This window comes from Anguilla rostrata, chromosome 7 (assembly GCF_018555375.3).
Source record: "Anguilla rostrata isolate EN2019 chromosome 7, ASM1855537v3, whole genome shotgun sequence".
Lineage (NCBI taxonomy): Eukaryota > Metazoa > Chordata > Actinopteri > Anguilliformes > Anguillidae > Anguilla > Anguilla rostrata.
Genome location: NC_057939.1, coordinates 3,870,730 through 3,887,768, shown reverse-complemented (window position 1 = coordinate 3,887,768; position 17,039 = coordinate 3,870,730). Strand labels below are relative to the sequence as shown.

The window sequence follows — 17,039 nt, the reverse complement described above, 5'->3', positions numbered from 1 at the left end:
TAATACAGAGTGGATTACATAAATTCAAGTGGGGAGAACTTGTCCTACACATAAGAGCCACTTCATATAGGCCATATATATCAGTATTTTTACTTCATATTTGCATAATTATTTGTCAGGTGTTAGAGTCCGACAGCTTTTAGTTCCTACCAGGGAGATGCCACCCTTGCCCAGCGACAGATTGGCGGCCTGTCCAGGGTGTATTCTTGCCTCTCGCCCAATGCACATTGGGATAGACTCCAGCACTCCCCGTGACCCTGCCCAGGATAAGCGAGTGGAGATAATGGATGTATGGATGGACTGTGGTTACAACACTGTGGTAGTTTAATAAGAGAAATGGTCAGACTCTCCCCTATTGTACCAACATTTGTGTAACCACCTATTTTACCTTTGCCATGTTCCAGAAGTTACCTTTACTGTGAGAGCAATGAATTCGGCTCGGTAAGTGTGTCTGTTAGTCCATCTACATCAAAGGGCATATTAATGATAGTTTAGTGGGCGAAAGCGCTGCAAGGTCTGCAATCTCAGCTCGCAATCACAAACTCATGATAAGCTCCGTGAATGCAGCAGAGAAGGACGTGATCAAAGCCATTCCGGTAATGATCCGCAATCACAGTAGTAAGATGAAAGAAGTTTTTTTTTTTACCAGCCAAACGCGTGATAGTCCAAACACAGCCGCCCTCGAGAACAAACAGCCGTGTCACAGAAGGTCGCGCGCGCAGCGAATAACAACTGCCTGATTAGTTTTCGCTCGCGGCTTTAAGTGGTGTAATCACGTCCCATTCTGACGCTTCAACGCACGTCTCTCGTTTGGCTTGGGAAACGGCCGGGGCCAGTAACTCAAACCGCGGAGATAATCAGCCATTGATCTCCGCCATTCAGCATCTGGAGATGAAAGACATCGCTTCATGAAAGGGGTTTGTCCTCGCAAGCGCTGAAAAGCGAGGGCATTAGACCGACCATGAATCTCCAGTGCGTATAATATTGTCATTACGCACAGTACGCGACACCCGTGTGGGAGACCTGCAGCTGCGCTTTAGATCGATGCCGTTGAATCAATGCTGCTTCCTTGCCGTCATGGATATGGATGCCATTTTGTTCACTTGCATTCTCATCATCATTTTTATAAATCAATGTGGAGTCTGAAATAGAGGCCTTCTGAATACTCGGGCTCTGGGTTTGCAGTATGCTTGAAATATTAATTTTGTTCACTGTCTCCTCTGGTTGAGCTCTAGATTAGACACATTCACAGTAAAATTATTGCTGACAATGACTGTCATCTCCTAAAGCAGGGAGCTGCTTAATTAATTAGACAATTATATAAAAATACATAACCCATTCTCACCCCTAGATTAAAGTGTTTTTATTAAGATTAAAGATACTAATTACTGTAGTACATTACAATGGATTTAAGGCTAGTTTCTGGATTTCATTAGTGCTTTGAATTTAGTGTGAGCTCACACGCACATTTATTCTCTCAGACAAACCTGAGGGAATTAATCATTTGGACTTATACATTTTAATGAGGCTTCACAAACATGGCTTCGCCAAGCCTGTTTCAGTATGTAATTACAATTAAATTATAAGAAGGCATATCTCTTGGCCTCGTAGCGTTTTTAAAATCCCTTCGGGGATAAACTCCTTATGATTCAGGGAGGAAATTAATCATTTTTATCATACATTTGGGTAAGGATAACAAGAGCTGTACATTTAGACCATTCCCATTAAACGCACGGGGAGGCAGCGGCAGATTTTAATGAAACAAATATTAAAAGATCGTAACGGCTCTGCTGGCCCTTTAAACGCCTCCACTCAATCGATCAGCAATTTCCCATCGTCAGATCAATACAGGCGTGGACAGATGGATACTGCATAATCTGTGGAAAGTGTTCATATCCACTCAGGGGATTTGCAGTAACCACAGATGAGACGAGGCAGACTTCGGATGCCCCAAAAAGGGTCTGGCTTTCAAACGTCACCCCATCTAAACTTATTGTGGCGAAGTGTATCACTGATTTACTTCAATAAATAGGCAATATTGCGGCCTTTCTTGCAATAGCAAAGCAAACTTAGGGAGTCGGGGGTTTAAACTTTTTCTGTGGAGTGTGTCTGTTTATCGTTAAGCTGTGTGTTGACCCATCAGTCTGAAATATTGAAATATTCTTCACATGATCTCATCACAAACACTGTAACAATTTAAAATGTGCTGTAAATGTGAATAAATAATACTGTATACTCTGAAAATATGTACGTGAGCTGAGACTCAATACCAAAACTCAAGATGGCCGCAGACCCAGTTGCTGGCAGTTGGCAGTTGGCAGTTGGCAGTTGGCGGTTAGCTGGTTAGCCGGCGCTAGTAGATGCCCAGCTTGTCCCAGAAGTCGCAGAGGTGGTCCCGGGCGCCCGCCTGTGGGTGGGCGGGCACGGTGAGGTTCATGACGGGCCAGCCGCTGGCGCGGGAGTACCGGGGCCAGACGGGGGGGCGCTGGCACCGGCAGAAGCGGGTCGCGTCGGGCCCGGCGGCGGGGTCACCCCCGTGGGCGAAGGCGCCCCACAGGCACAGCATGCGGCTGGCGAGCAGTGCCGTGCCGAAGAGGAAGGGCAACTCGGCCCCGTGGCACACGCGCCCGACGCAGAAGGGCAGCCCCCGCCACGCCCGCCGGTCCGCCACCGCGTGGTCGAAAACGTACACCCACACGTTACTGCCGGAGTCCACGCCCGTGCGGGCGGCCCTGCGCGCGGGACACTGGAAGATGTAGTCCGTCACGATCTGAGAAGGCGGGGAAACGTGGGAGTTGGAGTTTTCACTGCGCACCGCATTGTTCATATGTTTATTACAGGCCTTGCATTTTTCCATTACACATTTATACTGGAAGATATTTACGGTTAGGGGAATTTACAATTATAGGGGACCTATGTATCAAATTAGAGCTGACAGTTTAACCTTATATTCATTGTTTCATTTAAAATCCAATGTGCTATTATTTCTATTACTTTTTTGAAAAATAAGACAAAAATATTGCCAAATATTGAGGTGAAATAGTTTTACTCATTTCCACATTTGCCAATGGGGGAAGACAATTTCACACAGTAACTTAAAACAAACTAATATTTTCTACTTGAGAGAAGAAAAACAAAGATTTTAATTCTTATTACAAGAGCAAAACTCTTCTTAAGACAGACATATGTTTGCAATGTACAGGCTGAAGTACACCCTTTGTTTTGGAATCAGACGTTGGAAACCACACCCCACCATATGCATCCAGTGGACCCCCCCGGACCCCCCCCCCCCCAACATCACAGAACGGGATAAATAAAGGAACAGGGTGGAGGGGAAAGGGAGGGATTTGGGAAACGGCAAAGACACAGAACTGGGAGCTAAGTGCGATATAAACAGTCAAGCCCACAGGCTCTTCCAGTAAATATCCCAGGACTGTCAGACATTTATACTCTCAAATACTGTTGTGCTAAACTCAGGTGAATAAATATGTTTGACCTACATGGACGAGAGTTAAAATATTTGTACACCATCTCCTTTTGTAATAGTCAGGAACAACGATGATTCACAATATTTTTTCTTCATAATGGTCATGGTAAATTGATATATGCAGCAGCATTTCATAATGCATTAATACCTTAAGGTTATGCCTATTTAATATTAATCATAATGTGTCAGTTGCTGAGTGACACGCATTTTGGTAAGGAAGTGTCTATGCTGGCTAACCTATTGCTGTCATAATCTAAAAGTCACAGCATAAAAACTGTTTGTTAAAATATCATTATGCTATCAGCCTCTTCCCTTTGGTTCACAGTAGCATATTCCTTAGATTGTATCTGAAAGGCTTTCTTTGAAACATTATGTGGTGTCTGTCTACTTGAAACCATTTCCTCAGCTCCGCAGATACCCTGGCAGTTTGTGCTATGTGTGAGAAATTCAGTCTAACACACCTGCAACCATCCACTCTCTCCTGCTAATGAGCTACCCACAGGAGCCAGGGCTTGCAGCAGAGCTGGGAAATCAATGCCAGGAGACGAACAGAAGCACACACACAGACACACACACACTCACACATAAACGCACACACGCACACACACACACACACACACACACACACACACACACACACTCACACATGCACGCACACACGCACACACACAGACACACACAGCACACAGACACACACACACACTCACACATACACACACATGCACACACACAGACACACACACTCACCTACACACACACACACACACACACACACACACACACACAGTTTCTCTGACCCTCCTGTCAGGATGAAAGCAGGGCCTTCAGATAAACTGCCATTTCAGCTGCTGCCTCCAGCGTTTCTGCAGCGCCAGGTTTATTGCAAAATCAAATCTTCAACAAAATGTCAAAAAAGCACTGCTGAAAAAAAAGATTTGCCTGTGGCGCTCCGACTGTGAAATTATGGGATGGCACAACAACTCTTTTTTGTTTGTGTTTATGGAGTGTGAGTGCTAGGCAGTAATATCCAAGTATCCCTTAGAAGAACTAAATTAACACAATCTAAATTATTATGATTATTATTATAAATATCAGAAACAAAGCGTGCCTGTTATGACATGGCCACAATGCACCGCTGGATAACTGTGACAGAAATGTGAGACAGATATGCTCTACGCCTGAGAGCTCTTCAGTTGCTGGTCACTGCTGATGTAGACAGGTGTGTAAACGAGTCTGGCAGCCCCTCTAACTCCTGATTTGGGAAAGATGTGCAGAGTGAAGTCTTCATCTGGGGCAAACTAGGGCCTCTGTATGCCAGCACACTGGGGAATGACCACATTTTTATTTTTATTTGGCATGGTTCCTCCGCCCCCCCCCCCCCCCTCCAAGTCTGACATTGGTTCCGCGATTACACTTTACGATTCTGACAAATTCTAAATCTGGCAACCCTATGCTTGGACAAAAAAAAAAAAAACTAATTTCAGGGTCTTCAAGCTCACCTGTGCCAGCATGGTCCGGCGGTCGGTGTCCTTATACAGGGGCAGGTATTTGTGCAGGATCCGCGGGGAGTGCTGTTTGAAGATGGCCGTGGTGTAGACGACGCACTCCAGAACCGAGACGGGTTCTGTGAGGACTCCGTAGACGAAGGCGACCCCTTCCTCAGAAGTGGTCCCTATAGACACGAGCGCCATCGTATGACACATCACATTCGTTCACTTATCCGAGAGGTCACGCCCATTCAGGCGATCGCGTCCAATCAGGAACCGCGTTGATTCAAAGGTTCAGTCGTTTTCATTCAGTTCGTCTCCTCCAATCAGGAGACCCCATCCATCTTGTGGTGTGGAAATGCGCACCACGTTAGGGACAAGCTGCAGACGGATGATCTCTGCTAAAACCGACGGGCCTGTTATTCATGGTGAGAGGGTTCTGCACCAGTAAGAGCTGAAAGTAAAATGTCATTTTTCTGCTTGCTGGCTGCCAGTAATATATGGGTTCATATGGAGCAATGAAGCTGAGAGTCAGCAAAAAAAAAAAAAAGAAACTGTTTAAGAACTGCCACCTCTGTGATAGGTGGTGAGTATTCTAGCCTACAAGCTGCTGCGCCTCATCCAGTGAGTGCTATAGATCATCAGAAGCTGAGGTGAATCACCTATCGTCAACAAAATACAGACAACCTGAGCAAAGATGAGTCCTTCCTTCTAAAAACATGTATTTGTCTTAATTTCTATTTTAATAAAAATGTAAATGGGCTAAATAAACACGACAGCTCTGCTGTCTGGACAGCTTTCATCAGACACAGATATTTCCACAGGAGTACATTTTTGCTCTTCACTACAACTGCTCTCACACATGACGGATGGAACATCGCCATGCTAGCTTTTCTGGCAACGCTACAGTCTGGCTTCTCTTGTACACACAACCAGCAACTGTTGTGTTAGTGAACAAGCGCAGATTGTCAAACATTTGTAGGAAGCTAACGTAACTGAGATGGACGTACACTACAGTACATGGCCAAAAGTATGTGGACACCTGACATCCAACATCTCATCCAAAATTATGGGCATTAATATAAACTTGGTCCACCCTTTGCTGCTATAACAACCTTCTGGGAAGGCTTCATATTATATGTTGGAGCATTGCTGCTGGGATTTGCTTCCATTCAGCCAGAAGAGCATTAGTGAGGACGGGGGGCTCTGATTGGGCAACATGGCCTGGCTCACAGTTGGCTTTCAAATTGAATCCAACGGTCATTTTCAAAAGCTGAATTTGTGACTGACCGAGCAGCAGGGGCTTCTCTCTCTGCCACTGTCCTTTCTGGAAGGCAGTCACCACCTGCTCCTTGATCAGCTCTCCGTCAATGTAAGGCCCCCACGTCTCAAACACCTCCAGGAAGCGAAAGGGGTTCACGATTTTAGAACCTGAGGGGGGTGGGGGTGGGGATGGGGGGAGAAGGTAATGGATGGTTAGTTCCAAGCTGATAATACAGAATTTGAGGTGGCATCATGGAATGCTGGAAAGTCATAGCTAATGCAGGAGATTTGTTTGCAACGTTTATTTAATGCTGCTGCAAGCTTAGCTTTGCCACAGTGCTGCAGTAGCATTATGAAACAGTCACAGTTGGGCTGAACGCCCCACACTTCTCACAGATGGACCTTGGTTTTAACTCCATCCATCTGAAGTGCACTCTACTAAAGGAATGTGAGAAGGAGGAGGATGAGGATGATGAAGGGGCAATGTGTGGGGTGCCCTGTGTCCTGCCTGCTTTAATTTGGGCGGCGAACCAAACAAGAACCAAAATGGCGTCACCGATCTGGAAAAAAAACAACCAAAATGGCATCACTGATCTGGAAAAAACAACAACCAAAATGGTGTCTGCTGCACTGCCCTTCTCCCACGGGTCCTCTTCTGAGATCATATCTGTGCTATTATTAGACCAGAAACACACCCCAGCCCTCCCAAAATCATGGTTTAAATAAGATAAGGACTAAACTTTGACTAAGAATGTGATCTTAAAACAAATGAAGCACATCTGCTTATTTATATACTGAGCATTCTTGAAAATTTATGCCAGCTTTAAATGGAAAAATACTGTTTTGGTTCTGAGAAAAATAACAGATTTGCCTCCATTATTATTCCCACCACCATAGTAAGACTAACATGGCGTCCTTCAGAGCTCGCTCGGCGCAGAGGAAGCCTACCGCGTCTTCAGCGGGACGGAGAACGGAAGGCTCTGGAACACCGCCTGCTTAAAGAGGGGCGCGCTGCTCTGCATCATCAGGTGGAGGCTCACCGACTGCGCCCCGGCACTCTCCCCAAATATGGTCACCTGCGTGGACATGGGCACCCGCGCATCACAGAAAAATGTACTCCCCCAGTTGTTAAAAAGGAAACGCTGGGTTCTGGCGGGCCACAGCTTGTTGGATTTTTTTTTGATGCCGTTTTAAAGGCTGGAAGTCCCTGAACCGGTTGGATCTTTTGAGGAGGCAGCCATTTTGTTTGAGTGAAACATTCGTTTTTTTGGGAAGTAAACAGACCTCCAAGACTGAAGCCCTGTGGGTCCATTGGGACCATCAGTGGTCATTCATTTTTCCTCTCGCGCTCACCTTGTTGGGGTCACCTCCAAAAAGAGCGATGTTCTGGTGGACCCACAGGAGCGCCGCTTGCTGGTCCAGGATCCCATAGTTCCCCACGGCTGAGGTTTCGGGATCATTTCCAGACACGAGGAAACCAAATGCCCCTAAAGTGGAGCTGTGGTTTAGAGACTGCCAGTCAGGTTCTCATAACAGTGTATCTGGTGACTACTTGCTGTTCTTTTCAGCTGTGTATTTGCGTTAATTGTAGGCTGGTAGCAAATAACTGCTAAATGTTAAGCTGGACCCTAACTACCAGACTGATGTTTCACCAGATGTTTATGGTCGTTTTTAATTCCTTTACCTTAAGAACAGAGTAAATGAATGTGCCTGTAATTCTTACAGTTAAATGCTTGACAGTTATGGCAAGTTTGTCATCAATCAAAGTGAACAGATATTTAAAAACTGTGTGTGAATTTTACAGATTAGTTTTTGCGAATTCATCAGGACTAATAATGTTTTTTGTTCTCTTCTTCTATTCTTTTCTGTTCTAAAGCCAGCAGATTCCTCTTACCTAGACGATAATCCACGCTCACCAGGACCGTGTGTGTAAAATTGCTCATGAACCTCCCGTCGTATAGCGGCTTGGAGGCGGAGCCGACGATGAAATCTCCTCCGTGGATCCACACCATCACCGGCAACGGCTTCAGCAGGGGGGACGCAAAGTCCACGCTCAGGGGAACGAAGATGTTGAGGTACAGACAGTCTTCGCTGACCTGTGGGGAACGCAACCCGAAAGCAGCACTAAGAAAAAAAGATGGAGGAGAAGCATCTCTCCCGTATGTTACTGTGCTGTGTGAATGATTACAGTTTAGGTCTGGTTTATTTATTTCTTGTGTAATACGCCGAGAGGCGCCCAGCCCCCATGGGCTTACACGACACAATCAATCCGTTTCCACAGGAGGAAAAAAAAGAAACACAAAGAACCCGAATCATCTTAAATACAACATATAGGCCTACATATGACCAAAATTCCAGTTGGGAAATTATGCTTTTCATGAATTCATGTGTAGTTGGGGATGGCATTTCTCAAAAATGGATTTACCTAGAAAGCTTTGTTTGTGAACAGATATTGAAACTTACATTCATCAGTCATCTAGAATAAATCTGGATACTCTGCTGATGTGTATATATATATCAGTATATGTATATCAGTTTAACCCTTAAATCAAGGTAAAATGGTAAAATGATTACATGTTACTCTCGTATATTCCAGATGACATGCACAGGCACCTGTGCTGAAACACACGCTCCGCATTCCGCGTTGTTGTGGTATTACCTTGCCTGGACACGCCTCTGAGACGGGGCCAATGCAGGCCTGCATGCAGGAAGCCCTGGGGAAGGAGGCGTCGTACGCCCCGGCCCACGGAGCCACGGGGGTCGGGGGTGTCCAGCGGGCAGCGCCCACCGGTGGACTGGCATACGGGATCCCGTAGAAAATATAAGCTTTGTCCGCTGCGAGCCCTGTAAGAATTCCGTCCTTTGTTTGGACCTTGGGTGCGTCAGGAGTGGGCCCAGTACCCGGGACCCCTGGAGAGCTATCCTCTGAGTCCTTCCGGTAAATGGAATTTTTACTCTCCGGGAGCTCGAGCGCTTTCCCCTCAAATCGGAGAGCTCTCTCGATGACGGCCGGCTCGTCTCGCGTCCTCAGACCCGACGAGATGCTCCTCAAAAGCTCCCCGACGCTGATTTCTTTTTCAGAAAAAGTTGCTCCCGCACAATCTAGAACAAATCCTAGGGTAAAAAATGGCAGTGTGGAAAAACTGTTCTCCATTTTTGCCCTCTGCTTTGCAAATGCGGCTCAGTGTTTAAGCTGCAAATTAATCATTCATATTTTTCTAGTTATGCTTCCTTCCGATCCATGCTTGACTTATACCAGCTGATCAATGACTGATCTATTCACAACAACAACAGAGAGCAGATGCTGGAGCAAATGTCATGAGCTTCAACATTTTTTCACTCTTGTGACACTAATTTGCCCAGATTTTTTTTAAGGAAGGTCGCTTCTAATACAAAAGGCACTTTGTCCAGATTCTCCATGTACATGAACCAGAAATCCTGTTACTGGTACTAGATATTCTGCAAGCAGTCCCTGTGATACGACTGCAATAATTAGATACAAATGGTCTGACATTTAGGTAATAAGATAACATAATGTCATGTGATACAAATTATTTTTTCAGCTATAAACTAGACATTAAGAATTTGGTCTACACTTCATATCAGCCAATAGCATCATTCTCATGACTCAGTCTTTAAAAAAAATTTTTAATTAAAAAAAAAAAAAAAAAAATATATATATATATATATATATATATATGTATTTGCAAGAATGCAGCACACTGAAGGTAATGTGTAGATATCCTATATCAATAAAAACGAATTAAATGTCACCCCCCCTCCCCCCAAACAAACAAGAATCCAAACATTGGAAAACACCAAGCTAAATACAGTATGTATGTGTGTTCGGGGTAATTTTCATGTTGTTCTCATCTGTGAAGCTGCACATTTTGAACAAATTTTGATTGACCAACAAAATGCTACAACAAAGCAGATGGGAAGGGTCCGTTTGCCAGCTGAAGGCGGGATTATGAGTGTACAGGGCTGCCAGAGGCTTCATCGGGAGCCACAGTAGATGCCTCCATTCACGAAGTGCGGAAAGTAAACTGGCCACGTGTTACGTTAGCCTGCGTTTCACTGGGAATATTTAGCACAGAACACTAAATAATAATAAGCATAAAATACAAATAACAACTTATGAGAATGCAATATTATAAGGTCTTATTACAATTATAAGTTGTTACATTGTCCTGTGGTATTTATCCCAGGAAAAGAAGTGTTGCAAACTGTTCGTAGTTTATTTAGTGTTCTCTGAACATTCAAAACAGAATGTTCTGGCATGTGGTTCTGTTAAAACTAACTCTGTTTGAGTTAGTTTTAGGATTTAAAATCACAATAAATTTGTTGAAAAATTTTAAAATGAAAAACTGAAATATTTCTGGAATACACGCAGAAACAGTGTCCAAACCGCAGTTTTTATACATTTATGTGGTCCAAACGTAAAGTTGTAGTCCAACAAGTTGGGGAACAATTAGATGGATGCACTAGTTCCGTAAAAGTCTTATACATCCGGAGTGAAAGGTTACAGAAATGGCGTCCTCCACCGAAGCAGACGGCGTGAGTGCTGCTACCACAGGGAAAAAGCCGAAAAAGACTAAAAACCAAGGTTGTTAATATTGTTTTAATGTCATTTTTTAGTTGCTATGCGTAACTGTAAATCATGCCAGTGTGCAGTGGTGATTAGGCGTCGAGTATTGTTCGGACGAACAGCATGCGTGGTAATTTAAGCTATTTTAGCTAACATTAACATCGTTAGTAGTTATAGGTTAATGTAGTTGTTGAACTCGCGGTTTCAATTGACAGTAGCGTCATAAAGCTAACGTTAAGTAATATATGGTATTGCTTAGTTTGCTGCTAGGTGGCTACTGTACTTATATAATTTATAACCTGTAACAATCATTAAGTTTTGCGATTTAAACGCGTATAACGTGTCGCTTCGTTTGTTCCTCATGTCAACAGTTGATGAGTCGGAACTTCTGACGGTGCCCGAAGGATGGAAGGAGGCCCCTTTCACGAAAGAAGATAACCCAAGAGGTTTACTGGAGGAGAGCAGTTTCGCCACTCTCTTCCCAAAATATAGAGAAGCGTATTTGAAAGAGTGTTGGCCCCTCGTCCAGAAGTCTCTGGGTGATTTAGTAAGCGAACCGCAGTTTTGCCATCGTTTTCACTCAGTGGTTAAGAATACGTTATTGTTACTCTTAAGCCATACTGTGTCAGCAATGACTATGCATGCCATGCAGAATACAAGTGCTATATTGAAAACCGTTACCTACAGAGGTAACAATATTTTTTTAACTGATTCAGTTAAAGACTGAGGTGAGTCAATAGGCTCCTAATTAGGTTGTTGAACATGTATGTTCAAGTTCTTTCATCATTTTTCCTTAAATTTATTAACACAATGCAGGTTTGGCTTCTTATAATTAACTTTGTTTTTGAATTATTTATCTACCAAATTGTTAAATTGTAGCTTCCATGTGTCTCATTGATTCACTCCAGTCTTTAATTTGGTCCGTTAAATAATTTGTTACCGCTTTATGCGGTTGGTTTCAATATACAGTAGCACAACAAGCATAATGTCAACATGGGACTTTTATTCTTGATGGCATGCATAGCATACATTCTGATATAATGTAAATTAGGAGATTAAATAATTCCTGTAAACACAAGATGCACCTAATTATGAAAAAAGAACTGCTTGTTAAAATTCTGGGATTGCAAGTGTGGCTGGAATAAAAACTGCAAACACAGGGGGTCCCCAGGACTGTGGCTGGGAACACTGATCTAGGGCAGCATATTCATAAACACACCTAAAATATGGTTGATCCATCTGCCATTTTAAGAGCACAAGTTTGCTACTCAAAAACCGCTCCGAACTTTCATGGTTTGATAATTTACTTTTGTTCATCTTTCCAGCATATCAATGCAATCCTCGACTTGATCGAGGGCAGCATAACTGTCAAGACCACCAAAAAAACCTTTGACCCATACTCTATTTTACGAGCAAGAGACCTGATTAAGTTGTTGGCCAGAAGTGTACCATTTGAACAGGTAGGTGAACTTGTGAACCTGTGTAAATGAATAAATAAGTAAATAAATGTCTTGCATAGTGTGAGAGATTTTGTCATGATGTTTGATTCAAAAAGCAATTTTAATTGAATTTCAAAGTCATTCTTTTTATTGTTTTACATGTGGAGTTTACTGCGCGTTTCTGTTTTTCACGGGTTGGCTGGTTTTGTTCCAGGCTGTACGGATTCTGGAGGATGACGTGGCATGTGACATCATTAAAATCGGTACTTTAGTGAGAAACAGAGAACGCTTTGTGAAAAGAAGGCAAAGGCTCATAGGCCCTAAAGGGTCTACACTAAAGGTAAATTTACTTCCCTCAGAAAAACACTGCTGAAACTGCTTTTTGTTTTAATGCAAGTCTGAATATTGAATACTCCAGTGTAACCCTGTCTTAAAAATTGGATGATGGGGCATGTTTTGGTTATGTCCACTAGAGGGCACATCTATCCCATTTCATCTAGATATTACAACTTACATACTGTCATGTGCCAGGCTCATAAGTTTAAGGTGCTAGTTGGACACTGTGAAGGCCACCCAGCTTCCAGGTGTATGAGTTGTTAAGGAGTAGTTTTGCACTTTTGAAATAATGAATTTTTGATTTGTTTACAATATTGTTGATCAGCCATGTCAGTTATTTCATGCATTCCAATTCTGTGAGATAAGCTGACAGCTTCTCCCTTTAGGATTAGCCACCTAAACCAGAAAATTCTGTGGTGATGCTATGGTAAACTGACCTACCAACAAACCCTTTTCTGGCTAAAACTCAAATTTTTAAATTTGTTTGCAGTAAGCAGTCTGTCAGGCCAAACCTCCCTGTACAGATATAGGCTACTTCAGGGTGATTTTGCACATTTGGAAGCTTCAGCTGTGATTATTAGATGATTATTTGACATGGATATTGCACTGCAATGCATCAGTTAATTAACATGAGGTCCGAGAAGAATAGTGAGCTCTGGGTGAAGGGAACTCCTGGTTACAAAAGCAGCCTTTGCCACCTTCACTGAGCAATTACAGGTTATATTGAGGTGTCCGTGTTTCCATCTGTAGTTTAAACGAGTGATTGGTAATCAGCTGTGTCTGTAAGATACTGTGCCTGCTGTGCCTTACCTGTGGTAAAACTTCCTCTGTAGGCCCTGGAGCTTCTGACAAACTGCTACGTCATGGTGCAGGGGAACACAGTGTCAGCCCTGGGACCTTACAGAGGCCTTAAGGAAGTGAGTACGCGCGCCCGTTTGCAAAAAGGAAGGCTTGAGGTTGGCTGCACTTTTGCACAGGGAGGAATCTATGCTATTCTGCTTGCTGGACAGCCAGTGTCTCGTGCAACTGCAAATTAAAAATACCTCTGATGGGATTCTCCTCTCTTAGGTCAGGAAAGTGGTCCTGGACACAATGAAGAATATTCACCCAATTTACAACATCAAGGTACTCATTTGAATTTTTTTTTTTTTTTTGCTCCTGGGTATGCAGCCAGTGAGTGGTTTGTATCCTGGATGTGTAGCCAATGAGTGGTGTGTATCCTGGGTGTGTAGCCAATGAGTGGTGTGTATCCTGGGTGTGTAGCCAGTGAGTGGTGTGTGTTCTGGGTGTGTAGCCAATGAGTGGTGTGTATCCTGGGTGTGTAGCCAATGAGTGGTGTGTATCCTGGGTGTGTAGCCAATGAGTGGTGTGTATCCTAGGTGTGTAGCCAATGAGTGGTGTGTATCCTGGGTGTGTAGCCAGTGAGTGGTGTGTGTTCTGGGTGTGTAGCCAGTGAGTGGTGTGTGTTCTGGGTGTGTAGCCAATGAGTGGTGTGTGTTCTGCACAGCGTTGCTGGTGTGGCTGCGCCCCGGCATTCCAAATTGAACTTCTTACGTCACTACAGCAGGGTGGGCTTAACGTTTACCTTCGGGTGACGGCGGCAGTAATTTGTGTCTGATTCTCCTGACCGTTTGTAATGGGAGTAATAGTGAACGGACATGTGTTTTAACTCTGAATGGAAATGCAGTAGGGTATGACCAGTTTGCCCGATGAGGAGTTCCATCCTTGTTCATATGCCAGTGAATGACACAATGCCATCTCTGGGCACACGTGTCGGGTTGGCACAGCCTGGAGCTGAGGGCAAACTGGCATGCTGGCACAGTGTCGGGTTTAATCGACGGCTCGGGCAGTAGTGTAGCGTAGCGGTTAGGAACCTGGGCCACACCTGCAGGTTTCAGCTTTAGATCCTGTGTAGTGTTACTGAAATGGCAGCTGCACCGGCAGGCAGTTGTGTACAAAGGGTCTGAATTGTTTTAAGGTGTGTAAAATGGCCTACTGTATAAATTAACTGTATCTAAAGCAATCTGGGATGACCTTAGTTTGAGGGTTTCATGCATGCCTAGGAAAGAAAAATGAATAGGGATTTTCCCTCCGTGTTGGTGTTGTGTCCTCCCCTCTCTGATTGGCTTCGTGTTGATATTGTGTCTTGCCCTTTCTGATTGGCTCTGTGTTGGTGTTGTGTATTCCCCTCTCTGATTGGCTCCGTGTTGTGGTGTCTTCCCCTTTCTGATTGGTTCCACGTTGGTGTCGTGTCTTCCACTTTCTGATTGGCTCCACGTTGGTGTCGTGTCTTCCTCTTTCTGATTGGCTCCCTGTCGGTGTTGTCTTCCCCTTTCTGATTGCCTCCCTGTCTGTGCCGTGACTTCGTAAGACGCTGATGATCAAGCAAGAGCTGGCGAAGGACGCGGAGCTGCGGACGCAGAGCTGGGAGCGCTTCCTGCCCAACTTCAAACGCAGGAACCTGACCAAGCGCAGGGAGCCCAAGAAGAAGACCGCGAAGAAGGAGTACACGCCATTCCCTCCTCAGCAGCCGGAGAGCCAGGTCAGAGTCTGCTGATCTGGGATCAGTGTGTGGTCAAACGCAGACGGCGTACGCCGGCTCCAGCTGTGCTCCAGCCCGGTCTTTAAGCTGGTCCAACTGGTCCGAATCAGGTCCAACAGGTTTTAAGGTGGTCCAGCTGGTTGTAAGATGGTCCAGCTGTTTTGAATCTGGTCCAGCCGATGGCCAAGGTGGCAACGAGTTGGTTGAGATGGCAACCATGCTGACAAGCTGGTAGGCCAGATTGGTGAAGGCATTTAGACCATCACCAAATTCCAGATGGTATCCAGCTGGAGCAGAAGCTGGTTCCAGTTTGATTCCATTGCCAAATTCCAAATAAAATTTCCACCAGGGTTCACCCTCTCCTCGTGCGGTCTGTGGATCAGTGCAAGGGTGGAGGTGACCCCGTGTTCCATATATGGTTGGTGACCTCATAAAGCCCTGCCCAGACTGTTTGATTGATGTGTACGTGTATGGCCTACCGTGGTTTTTAATATTTTGTATAGCTATCTTTCTTATAACGTAGTTATACTAGTAGTTATAATCATGCAATGGACAGGTTGAAGCAAACTGGATGAAAGACTATGAACCGAAGATAGTTCCTTAATTTTACCCTAAAACACTTTTAGATGTTGAGAATTTTAAATCTTAAAAGAGCGTTGAATGTCTCTACAGGTTGACAAAGAATTGGCAACTGGAGAGTTCTTCCTCAGAGAAAGCCAAAAGAAGAGGAAGAAGTTGGAGGAGATCAAGGTACGTGTGTGTGTGTGAGCGTGAGTGAGTGTGTGTGTGTGTGTGTTTGAGAGCGACAGACTTTTTTTTTTTTTTTTTTTTTTTTTTAACAGTCTGCGTTAATCTCACACACATTATTGTCTCTGTTTTCTGCGGCTCAAGGTGAAGCAGGCTGAAGCTCTGACAAAGAGACAGGAAGAGAGGAACAAGGCCTTTATTCCCCCGAAAGAGAAGCCCATGAAGAAAGCCAAAAAAGGTAAAGAGAACCGTGTGCTAACCCAGAACTAGCAAAAACGAAATTATTTATTTCAGGTGCTTGTGATGGGTTTAAAAAAAAAAAAAATACAAACCACTGACTTCTGCTTTCTAACTGGATCGGCTGAATCACAGGTCTTGGAGGGAAACTGTTTCTGCCATGAGCCTGCTGGGCCTCTTTATTCCAACCACAGATTAAAAAATTAAGACCTAAAGCTAGGGGTGGCTCTATTTAAAATGAGTTTTCAATATCACGCCAAATTGTGATTTTAAAATATTGAGTTGAATCGCTTTTTTTTTTTCCTTCTTCTTCCTCCCTTGTAGCGCCCACTGAAGGGAAGATCGATGTGGAGGCCATCAAAGAGAAAGTAAAGAAAGCGAAGAATAAAAAACTGGGGGCTCCTCCAGTTAACCCCGAATCTCAGACCGCTGCTGCCGGTGGCAAGAAAAGGAACAAAAAGAACAAAGGGTGACCGGATTTCCCTCTATAAACGGACACGGCGGTGTGGGGACTCCTAAGTTTCAGGACTGAGCTTGTTTTTATACGAAATGCTGTACAATACACATGTTTTTATTGATCTGAGATTGTGTTTTCAGTGCTGAACGGGACCGAGGTGGCCTCTGGCAAAACCCTGCCCACGTAGTTGCGCACACGAGCAATTAAGTGTAGTAAGTTCTGCCAAATTTGTCACTGGAATGGAGTGGTTTGGTATTGCTTTTCCATTTGCTCTGGATGATGACTCCAGGAAGTAGATGACCCTGGCATGGATGATTTGATCTGTGCTTAGTGTGTCCAGCCAGCAATTTTCACTGATTTTTGATGGGGCAGATCTGCTGCTGGTGGTGGAATGGTTTCGTTATTTTTTTTGGTCGTTCAAATACAGGTGGACAGTTGGTTTTTAGTAACCATACG

The 17,039-nt window shown here is 44.3% G+C and overlaps 2 protein-coding genes across 3 annotated transcripts; one reads left to right on the top strand and one right to left on the bottom strand.

Moving 5' to 3' along the window:
• Positions 1-363: 363 nt before the first annotated feature.
• LOC135258560 (cAMP-regulated D2 protein) lies at positions 364-9,757 on the bottom strand. Its single transcript, XM_064342026.1, has 7 exons — positions 8,897-9,757; positions 8,132-8,333; positions 7,591-7,724; positions 7,184-7,313; positions 6,265-6,405; positions 4,987-5,159; positions 364-2,770 (listed from the first exon to the last, which is right to left on the bottom strand). The coding sequence occupies exons 1-7, from the start codon at positions 9,389-9,391 to the stop codon at positions 2,354-2,356; spliced, it is 1,692 nt and encodes a 563-aa protein (XP_064198096.1). The 5' UTR covers positions 9,392-9,757; the 3' UTR covers positions 364-2,353.
• A 925-nt stretch (positions 9,758-10,682) lies between these two features.
• krr1 (KRR1 small subunit processome component homolog) lies at positions 10,683-16,823 on the top strand. Of its 2 annotated transcripts, none has more exons than XM_064342397.1 (10): positions 10,683-10,843; positions 11,197-11,372; positions 12,151-12,285; positions 12,479-12,604; positions 13,434-13,517; positions 13,669-13,725; positions 14,972-15,142; positions 15,815-15,892; positions 16,034-16,127; positions 16,451-16,823. In XM_064342397.1, exons 1-10 carry the CDS (start codon positions 10,768-10,770, stop codon positions 16,597-16,599), a joined length of 1,146 nt encoding a protein of 381 aa, XP_064198467.1. In that variant the 5' UTR covers positions 10,683-10,767; the 3' UTR covers positions 16,600-16,823. The 2 variants fall into 2 exon arrangements, with proteins under 2 accessions (XP_064198467.1, XP_064198468.1); XM_064342398.1 differs by lacking the exon at positions 10,683-10,843 and adding an exon at positions 10,934-10,955.
• Positions 16,824-17,039: the final 216 nt, after the last annotated feature.

What these genes read in the sequence shown, in the direction of transcription:
- krr1 (XM_064342397.1), top strand. Translation starts at nt 10,768, where the DNA reads ATGGCGTCCTCCACCGAAGCAGACGGCGTGAGTGCTGCTACCACAGGG. An exon ending in GAAGTGTACCATTTGAACAG is followed by an intron (nt 12,286 to 12,478) that starts GTAGGTGAACTT and finishes GTTTTGTTCCAG; the next exon opens with GCTGTACGGATTCTGGAGGA. An exon ending in CTCAGCAGCCGGAGAGCCAG is followed by an intron (nt 15,143 to 15,814) that starts GTCAGAGTCTGC and finishes ATGTCTCTACAG; the next exon opens with GTTGACAAAGAATTGGCAAC.
- LOC135258560 (XM_064342026.1), bottom strand. Translation starts at nt 9,391, where the DNA reads ATGGAGAACAGTTTTTCCACACTGCCATTTTTTACCCTAGGATTTGTT. An exon ending in CAGAGGCGTGTCCAGGCAAG is followed by an intron (nt 8,334 to 8,896) that starts GTAATACCACAA and finishes CGTTCCCCACAG; the next exon opens with GTCAGCGAAGACTGTCTGTA. An exon ending in CGTCCCGCTGAAGACGCGGT is followed by an intron (nt 6,406 to 7,183) that starts AGGCTTCCTCTG and finishes CACCCCCCTCAG; the next exon opens with GTTCTAAAATCGTGAACCCC.